The following is a 15594-nucleotide window of genomic DNA, read 5'->3' on the forward strand; positions in this document are numbered from 1 at the left end:
CACCTCTGACTTTCTTCTTTGCTGTCACTGCTTCAGCCACCTTGGCCTTTTGCTGCTGTTTGGATGTGCCCAAACTGCCTCTGTCTCAGGCCTCTGTACTTGCTTTTCTCTCTGCCTGGAATACTTTCCTCCAGATAACCACACAACTTGCTGCCTTACTTCCTTTAGGTCAAACGACCCCTTATCAGTGATCACCTTAAATAAATTACCCCGCCCCGCCCCATTCCCTTTTGCCCACCTTAATTTTTTCTCCATAGCACTTATCACCAGGTAATATACTAATATATTTTCTTGTTTGTTTGTTGTCTGCTTCCTCCCCTACTATACTGTAAGCTCTCTGAGGTTAGAGATTGTGTGTATTCTGGTCGCGCATATATCTGTAGCTCCTAGGGCAGTGCTTGGCACCTAGTAGGTGCTAAATAAATATTTGCTGAATTAATGGAGGAATTGACAGCGACTTCGCTCAGGACATTGGTGTTTATTTGATGATCAGTGTCACAACTACAGCATTTCAGTGTTGTGGTCCGGGCCGCGGGACTCCCTGTACTCCCACCCTCCCTGGTCACTTGCTAGTTCTTGGCATCTTGAATTGAATAATTCTAGTGGCTCTTTTGCTTTTCTCTTTCAATGACGTCAGGTTAACAAAGATGGCAGTGTAATACATCTGGTCAACCTAGAGAGCATCATACCCAGTTGGAACAGCTCAAAGAAAATGGCAAATTGAGTTCTGGCTTAGATTTATGCTTTTCGTCAGAGCTACTTTTCCTTTTCATCTAGGACTCAGATTCTGAGTGTTTTTAGAAGGACTGCTCCAGTGAGTTTCGCAGTTTTTTTCCCTTGATATAATTTGTACCCATGGATTAGAAGTGTATTATGAATGCTTTTGGTTTTTCATATATGTGTGAAGTGTAACTGTGTTAAGTATAAAATCCACCCTGTCATTTCCTTTCATCAGCTGTTGAGACCTTACGTGCCATGGTTGCAAATTAACTTTGAATCTCGGATCTCTGCAGACTGAAAGAAACCCTGTCCAACTTATCTGCTTTGGAACATGTTGTGCAGAGGTAGTAAGCCTGACCAAGTATTCATGCATATTAAAGATTACTGTGGTCCAAGGAAGGTTCTCTTTCATTCTTAATGTTACATGAAATACAACTTCTCCTATGTGTTTAATTAACTATGCTTTTACAACTTTAAGAGGTGGTTTTTCAGAATTGTGGAGGTAGAGCTTGTCCTTGTGAATTTTATAGCCAGATGCATTTTTTTTTTTAAATTTTAACGAAGCTTGAGCTTTTTCTTATTAGTTTGTAATGTTGCTGTTTGTGTGTGTTTGTGCTGTAACAGCTTTATTGAAATATAATTTGCGTATCACATAATTTACCCATTTAAAGTGTACAATTTACTGACTTTTAATATTTTCACAGATATATGCAAGCATCACCATAATCAATTCTAGAACATTTATATCATCCCCAAATGAAATGCATAACTGTAGCACCCCAGCACCCCCCACCCCCAGGCAACCACCAATCTGCTTTCTGTCTCTGTGGATTTGTCTTTTCTGGGCATTTAATATAAATGGGATCATACCGTATGTGGTCTTTTGTGACTGGCATTTTTCACGTAAGATAATGCTTCCCAGGCTTATCCGTGTTCTAACATGTATCAGTATTTCATTTCTTGTTCAATAATGTTCTATTTTATGGGTATACCATATTTTACTTATCTGTCTGCTTGAGTTGTTTTTTTTTCACACTCCCCCCCCCCCCCCCGCCCCTTTCCCCCCCTTGGTGTCCATACGTGCTTGAGTTTTATATTTATCTTTTCTGTATTTGGTTTTCTATCTGTGGCCATGCTTTGGGAGAGTGAGTTCAGGAATTCTTTCACCTTTCACACCAGGGTTTTGGTCTTGTAGGTATTTAGTTTCCCTTGTTCTTGGCATTGTGGACACCAGGTTTTCTCAGTTAGTCGTGTGATAACAGAAGCATCCACTTGGCTCCAGGACCAGAGCAGGTCACCACTGAGTAACATTACCCCTGATCACCTTCAGAGCTTGCCAGGAAACATCAAGATTTTCAGAATATTTACTTCGGTTTTCCTAATTCAGCTTCACACATCTGTGTAATTACTATTTCAGGTAGTGTTTTGAGTTAATCCAATATATTTCAGAGAATGAAGAACATGCCACATTATATAGTTTTCGTAATGGTGTTAGCTTTATGGATTCCATACTGGTCAAGCATAATTTTGAATAAAGCAACACAAATGCTTAATCCTTTGAAATCTCTGTGATAGACAAGAAGTTTTATTCGTTGAAAGCAGTGGTTCTCAACTGTGAACAACTTTGCTCCCCAGAGGCTATGTGGCAGTATTTGGAGAATTTTTTTTAATGTTTTATTTATTTAATTTAATTTATTTATTTTTGGCTGTGTTGGGTCTTCATTGCTGTGCGCTGCGGTGAGCGGGGGGTACTCTTCGTTGTGGTGCGTGGGCTTCTCATTGCGGTGGCTTCTCTCGTTGCGGAGCATGGGCTCTAGGCATGCGGGCTTCAGTAGTTGTGGCGCGAGGGCTCAGTAATTGTGGCTTGCGGGCTCTAGAGCGCAGGCTCAGTAGTTGTGGCGCACGGGCTTAGTTGCTCTGCGGCATGTGGGATCTTCCCGGATCAGGACTCAAACCCGTGTCCCCTGCATTGGCAGGCGGATTCTTAACCACTGCGCCACCAGGGAAGACCTGGAGATACTTTTTTGTTGTTGTCATTGGAGCAGTGGGTTGTGGTACTAGAATCTATGTGAGTAGAGACCAGGGATAATGCACAGAACAGGCCTCCCCCCCCACCCCCCCCACCCCAATCTGGCTCAAAATGTTAATTGTGCCGCAGTTGAGAAGCCCTGATTTAAACTGAGCAGTGAATTCTTCTTCGCTACTTAGTAGAAGAGACACAACTATAGGCAACTTGCAAGGCAAAAAAAATTTCGTATGTAATTGCGAAAATCTTCACATTTTAACAGTATAGAAAAGCAGTTGCTTGTGTCAGTGGATTTATGTGTTCTTTAAAGAAAAGGAGGATTTTTGATTTTGGGGGGTGCGGGGGAACCTCCTTGGGCATCTCATCTTTGGGAATTCCCTACTCTTACTCCAAATAAAAAGGTTATGTGTTGTTTGTTATTTAATTTTAATTGAGCTGTTGATTGTAACCTGGAGTTTTGCTATCCTGGGTACTTTCCCTACCTTTTGCAGGTAGTATGTTTTGTTGTTATTATGTCTTTTTGGAAGAAATTAAGATATTTGTCAGAGTCCGCCAATCTTAGTTCTCTGTTTTTTCCCAAAGCTTCTCAAGCAGTTGAGGAAGTGCTGCTTTAAGCATTACACCCACTTGTGATTAAGGTGCATTCATTCTTTGCCTCCTTCTGTTTTGATACCACAGAGGCTGCTCTCTGAATTTGACTAATGGGTCCCATCTCGGTTATTTAGGTTGTCTCAATAAGACATGTGTTCCAGGAATGAGTATTTAAACATTGACTAATTAAACTGATTGAGTTTAAATATTTATTAACCCCAAATGCAGAGAATCTTTGGAGGTAGATGTGTAACCGTTTGCTTATAAATGGTTGGATTTGTTCAGGTGGGAGAACGTGACACCTGTTTATTTTTACGTGGGAGAACTGCTCTCAGTACCACATCCGTTTCAGATGAAGCACTCTGACCTCTACGTGGATTCCTAGATCCGCTGACCCCATGTTTCAGAGTTACCTTGCATCTCTGTCAGTGATTCTCCAGCCTGTTTTGAGGTGTTCTGTGCAGCAGGTTGCTGTTTATGGGTTCTTATCCGGGAGTAACAAGTGTTAGAGTGACATTTCCCTTTCCAGAGCACAAGTCAGTACATTTTCATTCCCAGGCTGTTGATATGAAAGGGAACAGGAAAAGAACATTGATTTTACTGAGAAAGCAAGTCGCTCAGCTGTCACATGCTTCCTGGGTGTTCTGTTGCCTGCCTGGCTGCAGCTGCTTGTCTTGCAGGTGGGGCCCAGCGCAGCGGGTAGCTCACTTAGGTCTTCCACTCTTGGACCATCTCATTTTTTTCCGAAGGGAAAAGGCTAAAGCATTTATTGAGACATAATAAATGTAGAAATGGCAAAGGCAGAAGTTCTTGAGGACCTTGGTTCCTGATTTAGGCTTTCAGAGATAATAGATTTGAGAGCAAGCTAGTTGGGAATGGCACTAACAACCGTTGTTGGAAAATATCTCGTGCCAGAAGGGATGAATGTTTCCCCAAATCCTACTTTCATCTTAAGAGCCTGCAGTAACACCGTTCGCTTAGAAAACTCTCTTAAGGCTGTGTGATTGAAGGCAGTACAGCCTTGTGGTTAAGAGTATAGGCTCTGAGTCAGCGCCCTGGGTCTCACACAGAGCTGTGTGATTGGGGTCTACCGAAATACACAGTGCGTGAGTTTTGGTCTACTTGCTCAGCCTCTCAGTGCTTGCTTTTGCAGGGAAACTGTACATAGCAACAGCATCTACTGAATAGCGTTACCGTTAGGATGATCATGTGACCTGGTTTCACGTTTTTCCTGAACAATTATTAATGTTTTTGCTCTCAGATGTGTCCTGGTTTGGACGATAAATTATATTCTCAGTCTCATTATAGTGAAGTTTAAATGAATTAACGTGTAAAATGCTTAGCGCATGGTAAGTGCTCAGTGAGTATTAGCTGCTTTATTATTTTAGGAGCTCCCATTATCCGTTCCCCCCTCTACTTAAGCTTACTTCCTACTAGTTTTACTCTGTGCCTGCCATCCAGGACAAGGATTTAATCAATAACTGTTTTACTGCACTTGCACCTGAATGCTCTCTCCTCCTTTTTGCTCCTCCCACCCTGTTCATGGTGTGCAGGCCAGCTCAAGCACCCCCTCAGTTATTTACACATGAAATATTTTCTTTCCCAAATAAAAGTCTCATCATAATACCGTCTTGATTGATCCAGCTTATGTGTGAGAGGGAGGGCAGGGAAGAGTAATTTATTGCTCGTCTGTATGTGCCAGGCAGTGAGTTAGGATTTGAGAATACAACACAGGGCAAAGAGAGTCAGGGTCAGCCCTTCACGGAGCTTCTAGCTTAGAGGTGGAGACAGATGTTAATCAAATCACACAAATAAATGTGAAGTTACCATTGTAGAGAGCATTACAAAGGGATTTAAGCTAGTCCTTTTGGACAAGAAAGGACATCTTGAGGAAGTTCCTGTTGAGCTGTGACCTGAAGGAAGAATAGGAGATACGTAGGCCAGGAGAGGAGATGAGCATCACGACGGAAGGGAGAACATGAGCTAAGTCTTACTCCAGGTAGGAGGGCGTGTGTTCAAGGGGCAGAGGGAAGGGCAGTGTGGTTGGGCACAGAGTGTGGGAGGGAGGCGGGGGATGAGGCCAGATAGAAAGATAAGGGCGTTGTAGATCATGGTTAGGATTTGGGTTTTTGGTTAACAGAAGTGACAAGTCACTGAGTATTTTAAGGTAAGGATTGACATAATCACATTAGCCTTTTGAAAGGAGAGCCCTGGCTGCAGTCTATAAAGAGAATTATGAGGATTCAGAGGAGTAGATTTGGAGAGAAGCCAATTGAAGTGGTCCAGGAAAGCCACACTAGTAGCTTTTAACTAAGGTTGTGGTGTTGGACGTGTTCTCAAGTAGGTGTGTTTGAGAGAAATTTATAAGGTAACGGTGACATGGTTTGTTGATGATGGGATGAAAGAGAGGAGGTGCTAAACATGTGGCTTAGATGTCCAGCTTGCATGACAGGATGGGCAGCGGCACCGGTCACGAGAGAGGCCATCTGGGGCCAGAGTGTGCCCTTGTTTTGATATGTTGAGGTACCTTTGAGACATCCAAGAGGAGACTTCAGGTGGGGGCAGTTTTCAGAGGCATCTGGCTCTGCAGGAGAAGTTTGCTAAACACGTGCATTTGTGGATCGCCTGTGTGGATGTGGTACCTGGGGCCTGACGGACACGTAGGAGATCGACGAGGATGAGGAAGGATGGCTCCGGATAGCTCCTGAAGAGCTCCCCCATTAGCTGGTCCAGTACTAGAGGTGGAGGAACAGTTAAATAGACCCAGGAGATGACAGTGCCAGGAAGGCCAGAGGAAAAGAGCCTTTCCAGAAGGAGGGTGTGTGGTCAGCCCTGTCAGAGGGTGCTGAATGGTCAAATGATAATGAGAACAAAACCTCTAGTGGACTTGATACAGAGAGGAAATTGCGTCAGTAGGAGTTGTTCTAGTGAATATTATACTATAGTCATGGTCCTTGTTGGTTAGTGGAGAAGTTACACAAGTTAACAACAGATACCAGTAGTGGGATCAATGAGGGCCACTTTACAGGCAGGATGGGGAACAGTGAGGGGCTGGACTTTGGGGGGGTCTGGGAGCCTTCCTGGAGTTGGGCAGCAGAAATGCCTGAGGGCCCTAAGGGTAAGTAGAGGTTAGCCCGACAAAGGGGAGGGGACTGCTGGACACACAGGAAGGGTGGAGGTCGGGCTGGAGTGGTGAAGGGGCAGTCAGGACAGGAAGGTCTCTGTAATCTTTGAAAAGGAATGGTGCACAGTGAATTGTACTGTACATGGTGAATTGTATGGTGTGTGAATTATATCTCAATGTAAAAAAAAAAAAGTGGTGGAGGGTCAGATGCTTGGCTGGCTGTGTTGGAGGACGAATTGGAAGGAAAGCAAAAACAAAATTTTATAGTCACAGAGACCAGTTAGAAGGCAGTTGTGTTAATCTGTGTGAAAGATGATGATGGCTTGAAATAGGCACTCTCTGCTTGAGTTGGAGCAGTGGACAAATTATAGAGTTATTCAGGAGGTGATTGGTAGACCCTGAGAGCTGAGGAAAATGCCTAGTGTGTGATTGGTATTTGACAAACGTAAGCATTTCTTGCTGTGGTTGAATGAGGAAGAATTCATTGGACTTCACTAACTGCATTTGGTGTGAGAGTCAAGCGTCCTCCAGAATCTGGCTTGAGCAATTGAAATGAACAGAACTCAGGGATTGGGAACTCAGGAGGAAGGAGCAAGTTTTCATTAATAAGTGGGTTTTACGCAATCCAAGAGGAGATATTTTAAAATTTTTACTTCATTTGTAGTCAGTTTTCCATGATTTATTTCTTACTCGTGTAATAGGATTCCCCCTCCTCCCTAGTAGGTAATAAATTCTTGAGGGTAAGGATGACGTTTGGCTACGTTTATATCTTGCATAGCACAGTACACTGTTTGGCATTATCTGCTGTAGTAGATAATGTAGTCATGACTGATCTAAGTATATATTATTGATAGTCTTTATTTATAAAGCACTTTGCAATCTATAAGTGCATTTACCTGTATACGTATACTTAATTCTCACAGCAGCTCTGTGAAGTAGCTAGTTATTATCCCTGTTTTACAGCATTGAAACTGACTCAGAGATAGAGTGATCTGCCTAAGGCACTAGCCCTGGCAGTGCCAAGAACTTGGATCTTGGCTTCTGACCCCAGTCTTCTTGCAGTTCTATCAAGGGCCCAAACCTCCTGGGACTGCTTAAATAGTGACAAGAAGTGGTGTCCTTAAATGAGGTGTGGACCCTGAGCGTGACCGAAATTTTAGTACTTTATGCAAATCAGTTCTGTTAAGTAGTGTAAGGTGTTTGTAGGTGGTTGTTGGCTTCACTTTGAAGAGGCAGACAGTGTTTGTGTAGAGGGTTAAGTAACCTGAAGTAATAAAGAACAGTTCTGTATCCTCGACTCTGTTAAATGCCTTTGACCCTGATTAGATCACGACGAAACGAAGCTAGCCTACCAAATTTTATCAAGATAAAACGATGAAGTGCGATCTGATGACTCTGGAAACTAGTGTGAGGACTATACGTTCGTTTTTTAAAAAATCAGTCCTCTTCCTCATGTCACTCCAGCCCCTCTGGCCTCCCGTGTCTTGAATGTAACTGAATCACTGCTGCCTCTGGACATTTGCACCTACTTTCCCCTCTGCTGGAATGGTCTCCGTGTTTCCTCTGTACTCACTCTTAACTTGGGACAAAGCCACCTCAGTGAGGCCTTACCTGACCATTTAAAATTGCAATCCTCTTATACTCCCTTGTTCCCATTGGACTCCCCATGTAAGATCTTTTAATATAGTGTGTGTGTGTGTGTGTGTGTGTGTGTGTGTGTGTGTGTGTGTGTATGTATCTTTCTCCACTTCCTGGAACATCAGTTCCACAAGGTCAGGGATGTTTGTATGTGGTTCTCTGCTATTTTCCCCATACCTAGGGCAGTAACTAGCACACCGCACATTGTGGGCATTCAGTAGACATTTGTTCGATGAATAGATGAAGATTGTTTTGAATCTGAAATGTTTTAGATTCGATTATTCCTTTAATTAATTATTAAAGTATCTTTTGCCGTGTTTCCTGTTTAACTGGGTTGAGTAGTGGATCGACAAGATATTTTCAATATTCTTGTCTGTCTTACTGGAGAAAAGTACCTCTTGTTTTTGGGGGGAGAAGTTAAAGTGAGTGTGTTTCCTAAAACTGTCTGTGCAAATTATCAGCAAGAATACATGTAGGAAAGGTTGGCACCTGTGAAGATACAGATTATAACCTGAGCAGCAGGTTGGAATCAGGTCAGATGGGGTTCACCTTTGGGAGACCTGCTTTAGACTCACTCACGGGCAGATGATCTCTTCTTAGTTCTCCTCCTGTAGCCTGAAAAGTGGGAGTGGTGACTTCTGTCTGGTTCACATCACTGAGTTGTAGACAGAAAGAATCTAATGAGATCATGGCAGGGACCTGCTTTGTAAACCCCTTGCTGTTTTAAAGATGCTGTTGTATTGTCTACTGTGTAGATCATTTCTAGCGTAGTGAAGCGACAGCTACCTTTCTCGGTGCCACCTGGTTCCTCTCTGGGTCCCTTTCCTCAAATGTTGTATTATTGTTGCATGTTGGTCGTTTTATAATGAGGCTCAAAAAATTATGATTAGTGTGGTAAGTACAGAGGAAAAGAATATATCCCCACTGAGCTATATTTTATAGCCAAATGTGAATGGTAGTTGGATTAACTTTTGCTTTGGATTATCAATATTCTTGGTTATCTGAAGGTTGGATACACGCGCGCACACACACGTGCACACACACGTAGAGGATTTTATTTTGTGGATGTTTTCTCTCTTGATTGTTGAATTTTTCTTGCTAACTCTTGGCAGAAACAACTCAAATTTTTTTGTAAATAGAAATACAGTATATGATTTTGTAGGGAGTAATGTTGAATGTACAATTTGGACTTACTGTTTTTTTTTCCTTTTTTTAAGTGCTGAAATAATATTTTTACACAATTTTCTGGAGCAGTTATCTTGTTAATCCTAGGGAGAATGAGTTTTTTTCTTGAACTTGTCTGAAGTATGTCTGTCCTGAACTGCGTCTTAGAGGCTTTCAGCCTAAGCTTCTTGTTCTTTTTAGGTTCCCAGGAGGCTTTGGTATGTTTTCAGTGTCAAAGAGGAATGTTTTAACAACTGTATTAGCTGATGGTTTTCTTTCTTGTATGATTGGCTTGTTCAGGCTCTAAACTTAAGCCAGATGGAGAAAGTAATATGTCTCTTGGTGTATTTTCAATTGCTAACACTAGTGGCCTACAGGGACTTGGGAGTTTATTACTGTCTGTTTAGCAGATGATTCATCGAAGCAGAACTTTTGCAGGCACTAGAATAATTTTTCATTTTCTGGAAATATGTTTAGAAAATTGAAATCCTATCTGAAAGTGCATTTCCTATGTAAAAGGAAGCAATTTAGGTTTGTGCTACATGCTTTCATCCTTCTGACTTTGCTTATAGATTGTTGGCATTATTGCTCCTTCATTGTTCTCTCACCCAAAAGTTGTTGTTAACATTTTTTAAATTTTCCTGGATGCCTAAGGATATTCGAAGTGCTTATGTGGAGGTCTTTTCTGGTATCAAGTTTGACCTAAGAGCTTTGGAGAGAGTATATGATAATTTTTATGGTTTTGGCATGACCAAAGAGAATTTTCTCTGCCTCTGAGGCATGTAATTACAAACTGACTTGTTTGTTGTTGTCTGAGTAAAGAGGACCAATTTTTCGTTTCTTTGCACGTGTTGTTTCCTATCTGGCCCTCGTAGCATGAGCAAGGGATGGTTCTCCTATTGATCAGTTGTCTCCTCTCTTTGCATTAGAGCATTGCGGGCAAGGACCACGAGGTGTTCCCTCATGGTGTCTTTAGTTCTGAACCCCTGGCACGTAGATAATGTTTGGTACAGATTGCTGAAAAAATGAGATATTGGGAAGGACGATAAAAGATTGCAAAAGATAAATTACTGGTTATTATGACTGTTCCAAAACTGACATGTAAATAAAATTAAAATTTAAAATTTTTTATAAGAATTGTGTTGGGTTGGAGCTTGGGGTTTACTCTTCTCATTATACATTCTTAAAACCTTCAGACTTTCCTTTTGGGGTTTAGTTCTGGGGAGAAATTTATTAGGGAAACCATTAACAGTGGAAATTTGGAAGAATGTATAAACCACCTAATATTCCCTAAAGATGGAAGGTTGTTTTTGGAAGCTGTTATATTTTCTTAAGACAGAGATAATATATCTTTCGAGAAACCATTTTTCCTGGAAAATAACTAGAATAGTAAGTAGACCTAGAAGATGTAAAAAATTGTAATTGAAGGCAAAGGAATCTTGCTTTGAGGTTGTCGCTTTTATTTGAGTCAGCTCTTATGTTTATTCTTGAGAGGAGCTCTGGAAATTTGGAGAAGTGGCTAGAAAGAGTCTTCAGAAGGTAATGCGCTGTGAGACATCCTGAGACATTTTCCAAGGCTATCCAAATTACTTTTTGCAGGTGGAAATAATTTAACTACAGGTTCTTACCCTTTTAAATTAATGTTATGGGTTATGAAGCCCCTTTTGTATACTTGTACCCATTATATGTTGTTTACTAGGGTACACTTTACCTTTTCCTTTAAAAGTTAGAGAAAACGATTTGTATACAGAAAGCATAGTTTACCCTTACGCATTCAGACATCTTTCATTATTGGTGTGATCGAAAATCCCAAACCATATGCTAATTGAGGCCCAAAACTGTTTATATTTAAATTTGATATCACTTGTCCTACCTTTTTTCCTATTGCCAGTGAGAAGTTTTAGTTGCTAAAGCATGAGTAAGTGAGTCATTTAACAAAACGTTATTTTAGGAAGGAAATACGAGAAAATGTTAAAGGAAAATCAATTTCGCTCTCTCTTTCCTCTCCTAGCATTTTTGAAACGTTGGGGTTGTTGGAGTGGTCGGATTTTCCCTGGAATTGAGTGAGAAATTCAGAAGACTGAAGCCCAGGCTTACTGTCTACCTTTCACGGAGGCCCAGCCGTGAGAGGACAGAAGAAGGCACGTGGCGAATCATGACAGCTGATAAAGACAAAGACAAAGACAAAGAGAAGGACCGGGACCGAGATCGGGACCGAGAGAGAGAGAAGAGAGACAAGGCGCGAGAGAGTGAGAATTCAAGGCCACGCAGGAGCTGTACCTTGGAAGGAGGAGCCAAAAATTATGCTGAGAGTGACCACAGCGAAGATGAGGACAATGACAATGGTGCCACCACGGAGGAGTCCACGAAGAAGACCAAGAAGAAGCCCCCGAAAAAAAAGTCTCGTTACGAAAGGACGGACACCGGGGAGATAACGTCTTACATCACGGAGGATGATGTCGTCTACAGACCAGGAGGTGAGGCGCCTTTGGGTCTTTACAGTGTTTGTGGTAGAGAAACGATGTCAGCATGTGGATGCAGGCAGGCGTGGAACCCAGAAGATTGGGTAGTGGTTTGGGGCAGGAAAACTCCAGGTGGGAAACAGCTGCCAGCTTTGGTCATCTGGGTGTGCCCGCCTCCACTCGCCTCCTGCCCTGGCCGGTGTGCCTGTCGTTCTTTCCTTGTCTTCTGCTGCTCATTCTCGCACTTCACCGCCTGCCCAGTAGTTTTCCTCTTTCCACTTCCTCCTTGCCTTTTGTCTTCAGCACCGATTAGGCTGTGTTGAGACCCTGCAGAATGGAGTACACAGTGGGACAAGTAAACCTTCAAATTCTTGGGAACAGGACATTTTACGTTGGCTACAGGAGTGACCAGAAACTAGAAGGTGTTTTTAATGGCCTTCAGACGAAGGTTTATTCCTCCTGATGACCTCCTTTTCCAAAGTATTGATCTTCAGGGTCTCTAGTCAGTGATAATAGATGAAGCCAACTAACCTGCTCTGTTTTCCAGGAAAGGTACTGTGTTCACTCAGTATATTGAGGTTATTTATAGCAGTTGTTCAGAGAGAGAGACAGAGACCCAGCTTTCAGATAAGATTCAGGGAAGCAAGTGATTCAGAACCTGTTGAACACCAGCAGAACCTTCCTTTTCCATATGACGTATTGTGTGTATTAAGGTACTTTTCTTACAGAAGTCAGTAAAACTAGCTAAAATCATTTTGTTTGAATTACTTACAGTGCTCAGGAATGATGTGAATTTCATGAGATGTAATTAACAGATTAAAAGCCTCTCAGTTTGATACTTTTCCAGGAGCGGGAGATTAAAGAGATTATGTCATTAACCTGGTACAGTTGTTTTGCTGAGGAGTACTGTAACTGTGCTCAACTTCACATAAAGTATCGGATTTTTTCCCCACAAAGGAATTAGTTTTGAATGTCAAAATATAATCAATGTTAGAAATTACGCAGATAAGCTTGTATTCACAACAGTGTTTTGGTTGATGATGAACTGAGAAGATATTTATGTGATAAAAAATTATCAAAGTTGAGGTTTGGGGGCAGGTGGAGCTCTGCTCTAGAGATTTGGCAATGTGTGGGTTACAGCACTATCAGGGTCTTTGATTCAGACTTAGATGTTGGATGGTCAGATTTTCTTAGCCACTGAAGACTTACCGCAGATTGCTTGCTATGAACCTGTGTGGTTCTAGATCATGAGAAAGGAACAGAATGGGTTAACTCCTTTAGCTATAGATTACAGGATGATAACTTAAAAATAAGGAAAGATCTTGTTAGCCTTTTCTCTTGATACATAACAATTCAGTGTGGTACTATACTATGATCTTTTGGATCACTGTCAAAAGTCTGGCTGCCTTGTGCAGTACTAAATGCCAGCCTTTCTCAGTGGAATGTTACTGCTGTGTCAGTGGGGATGCTTCCTCAAAATATTTGTAGTCAGAACATGTGGGAAATGCTGCACGTACTGTCCCTCATGTGAGAGAGTCATAATTAATGACTCTGAGAAGTCCTGCAGTTAAGGAAACCTCTTTAGCGTTGAAAAAAAAAAATCTGCCGTTTTTCCCATTTATGGGCCTGTGGCATCCTGTTTCTGCTGAGTATCTCCCTAAGAAAAAACATTTTTGAGAAAACTAGTTTGAGAACTGTTGCACATTCATATTGCATATTCTACAGGATGAAAGGAAATCCTTCCTGCTTGGTGCTTAGAAGACTCTGTGGAGGAAGGTTGCTAATGGCTTATTTTCAGAACAGCAGGTTCTTGTTTTGGGGAAGAACTGTGTACTCAGGGAGGCAGACATTGTTTCAGTATATCTGAGGACCTTTGTGAAATGTGAAAAAGATACAGCCTCTCTGGAAGCTAACTATGTTATAAAGGATGTACGACAACCAAAAATGGCTATGAAAGTTTTCTTTGGCGCTCAGAGCATAACTACTTCCTGTGAGGTGCCCCTTGTGCTTGGGGGCTGACAGCTGTGGCCTGGGGTTTGCATCCTGCTAGGTCCTGCCAGTCTGTAAGAGTAAGTAGGAGTAAGTAAGAGTCTTACTCTTTGGTAAGGAGACTGTTTCTGACCTTCTCAGTGGTTTCATTTCTTTTGCGGTTATGCATTCGAAGCTAAATGACTTCTCCAAATAGCTTCTTTCTCAATGGAGGATTTTAAAATAGTGCCTATTCTTTAGGTTTATCTAAACTGAAGAATCAGAAGTAGGGTACTGTGGTTAGATTCGCAGGTGGGACTTGATGCTTTTCTTTCCTTCGTCTTTCTTTTTGCTCTTTCTCTTTCTTGGTGCAAAGTACTACAGTAACATCTTCTGTTAGTGATGAAAAACCATTATCCTCACCCAATTCCAGAGATTCTCTGTGGTTTGTTGTATCTTAAGTGTTTTAGTAGGGACTTTATGGGGCATCATAAGGGATTTCTTCAGTGTATTATTGTTATTCTCATTTGTTTCTTTAGGATGTAGATCACAAATTAATTTTTTTCTTTTTCCTTTTCTGAATTGGTTTTAATACTCAAATCAAGTATAAATTATAAATACCCCCCAAAATGTCATTAAGAATGAGCCTAGCAGTGAGTGATACTGTGAGGATAAAAATAGACTATTATATAACTATACTTCCTTGTCCTAGGGGGACAAGCCTATGTTCAGATTATTTGGTCTGAGAAGAATGAGGTTTTATTGAGAAATCGGGTATTTAGGATTTGTCGCTAGCTAAGGTTTAACCTCATGCCTGGTTACAACCAGTTCTCTTTTGCTCCTGCTCATCATCTCTGGAGTTACCTTTATTTTGCCCTTAGAGGCTCAGCATAATGGACTTGTAGTTACAGTGCCCATGTTACCTCCTGCCTTGGGGTCTTTGCACTTGCTGTTGCCTCAGGTTAATGACCGACCCCCTCGCCCTCCCTGTCCCCAACACACACACAGACATACTTACTTAACTGCTCTCCTTTCTTCATTTCTCCCATTCCAGTGTCATTGCCTTTCCCCTCCCACGTTTTCCAGATTTCCTTAATAGCTACTGTCCTGGCATTATGTATCTTTTCTTCTAGCACTTATAACAGTAATACTTTTCTATTTATTTCTGTTACTATTTTAGGATTAGTAGCTGTCTCTCTCTTCCATAAAGGCAGCAACTCTGTTTTTGCTTATTCCTGGAATCTACAATAGTGTACACATAGTGTGTATTCCATAATATTTGTTTGCGTTTGTTTGTTTGTTTTGTTCTTGGCCTCGCCGCTTGGCTTGCGGGATCTTAGTTCCCTGACCAGGGATTGAACCTGGGCCCACGGCAGTGAAAGCGCCAAGTCCTAACCACTGGACCACCAGGGAACTCCCAGTATTTGTTGAGTAAATAAGTTTCTGAAAATTTTTTTCAAAAATATATTGACTGATAAATGATGTCAAAGTTAGAATAATGCTTCTGGAAGTCCGTCTTGAATCATTTATTTCCCAATGGATGATTTAACAGACTTGTTATAAAATAAAAACCAAAACAAAAACCTTGTGGAGCTCTGTTTATATTTTGCATCTGTGTCTAATCTAACTTCTTTGTTGTCTATCAACCGTTACTCTACTTTTGAGATGACTGTCACGGTAACAAATTGATTCATTACACAGCTGTGTGCAGCCAGATTTCCCTTATGGGCCTCTTTAGCATAGAGTATTGATTTCTAAAGTTTGCTGTGGGTGGCATATAAATTTCTTTCTGCTTTTTTTCTTTTCCCTAGCTTTATTGAGATATAATTGACACATGACATTAAACTTAAGATGTATAACATAGTTATTTTATGTATGTATATAATGCAAAATGATTATAC

The 15594-nt window shown here is 41.4% G+C and overlaps 1 protein-coding gene and 1 non-coding gene across 7 annotated transcripts in view; one reads left to right on the forward strand and one right to left on the reverse strand.

The window, feature by feature from the left end:
* The window catches only part of RERE (arginine-glutamic acid dipeptide repeats), a 428266-nt gene that overhangs the window by 154910 nt on the left and 257762 nt on the right, over positions 1–15594 (forward strand). For all 6 annotated transcript variants that reach the window (XM_033843759.2, XM_033843770.2, XM_033843768.2 and 3 more), the window contains exon 2: positions 11275–11740. In XM_033843759.2, coding sequence (XP_033699650.1) covers positions 11419–11740 — 322 coding nt within the window. In that variant the 5' untranslated portion in view covers positions 11275–11418. The remainder of the gene's footprint in view (positions 1–11274; positions 11741–15594) is intronic.
* Positions 15034–15106, reverse strand: TRNAE-UUC (transfer RNA glutamic acid (anticodon UUC)). The gene has a single exon. It is a non-coding gene; the product is annotated as a tRNA-Glu (tRNA).

The sequence above is a fragment of the Tursiops truncatus genome, chromosome 1 (genome assembly GCF_011762595.2).
Source record: "Tursiops truncatus isolate mTurTru1 chromosome 1, mTurTru1.mat.Y, whole genome shotgun sequence".
Classification (NCBI taxonomy): domain Eukaryota; kingdom Metazoa; phylum Chordata; class Mammalia; order Artiodactyla; family Delphinidae; genus Tursiops; species Tursiops truncatus.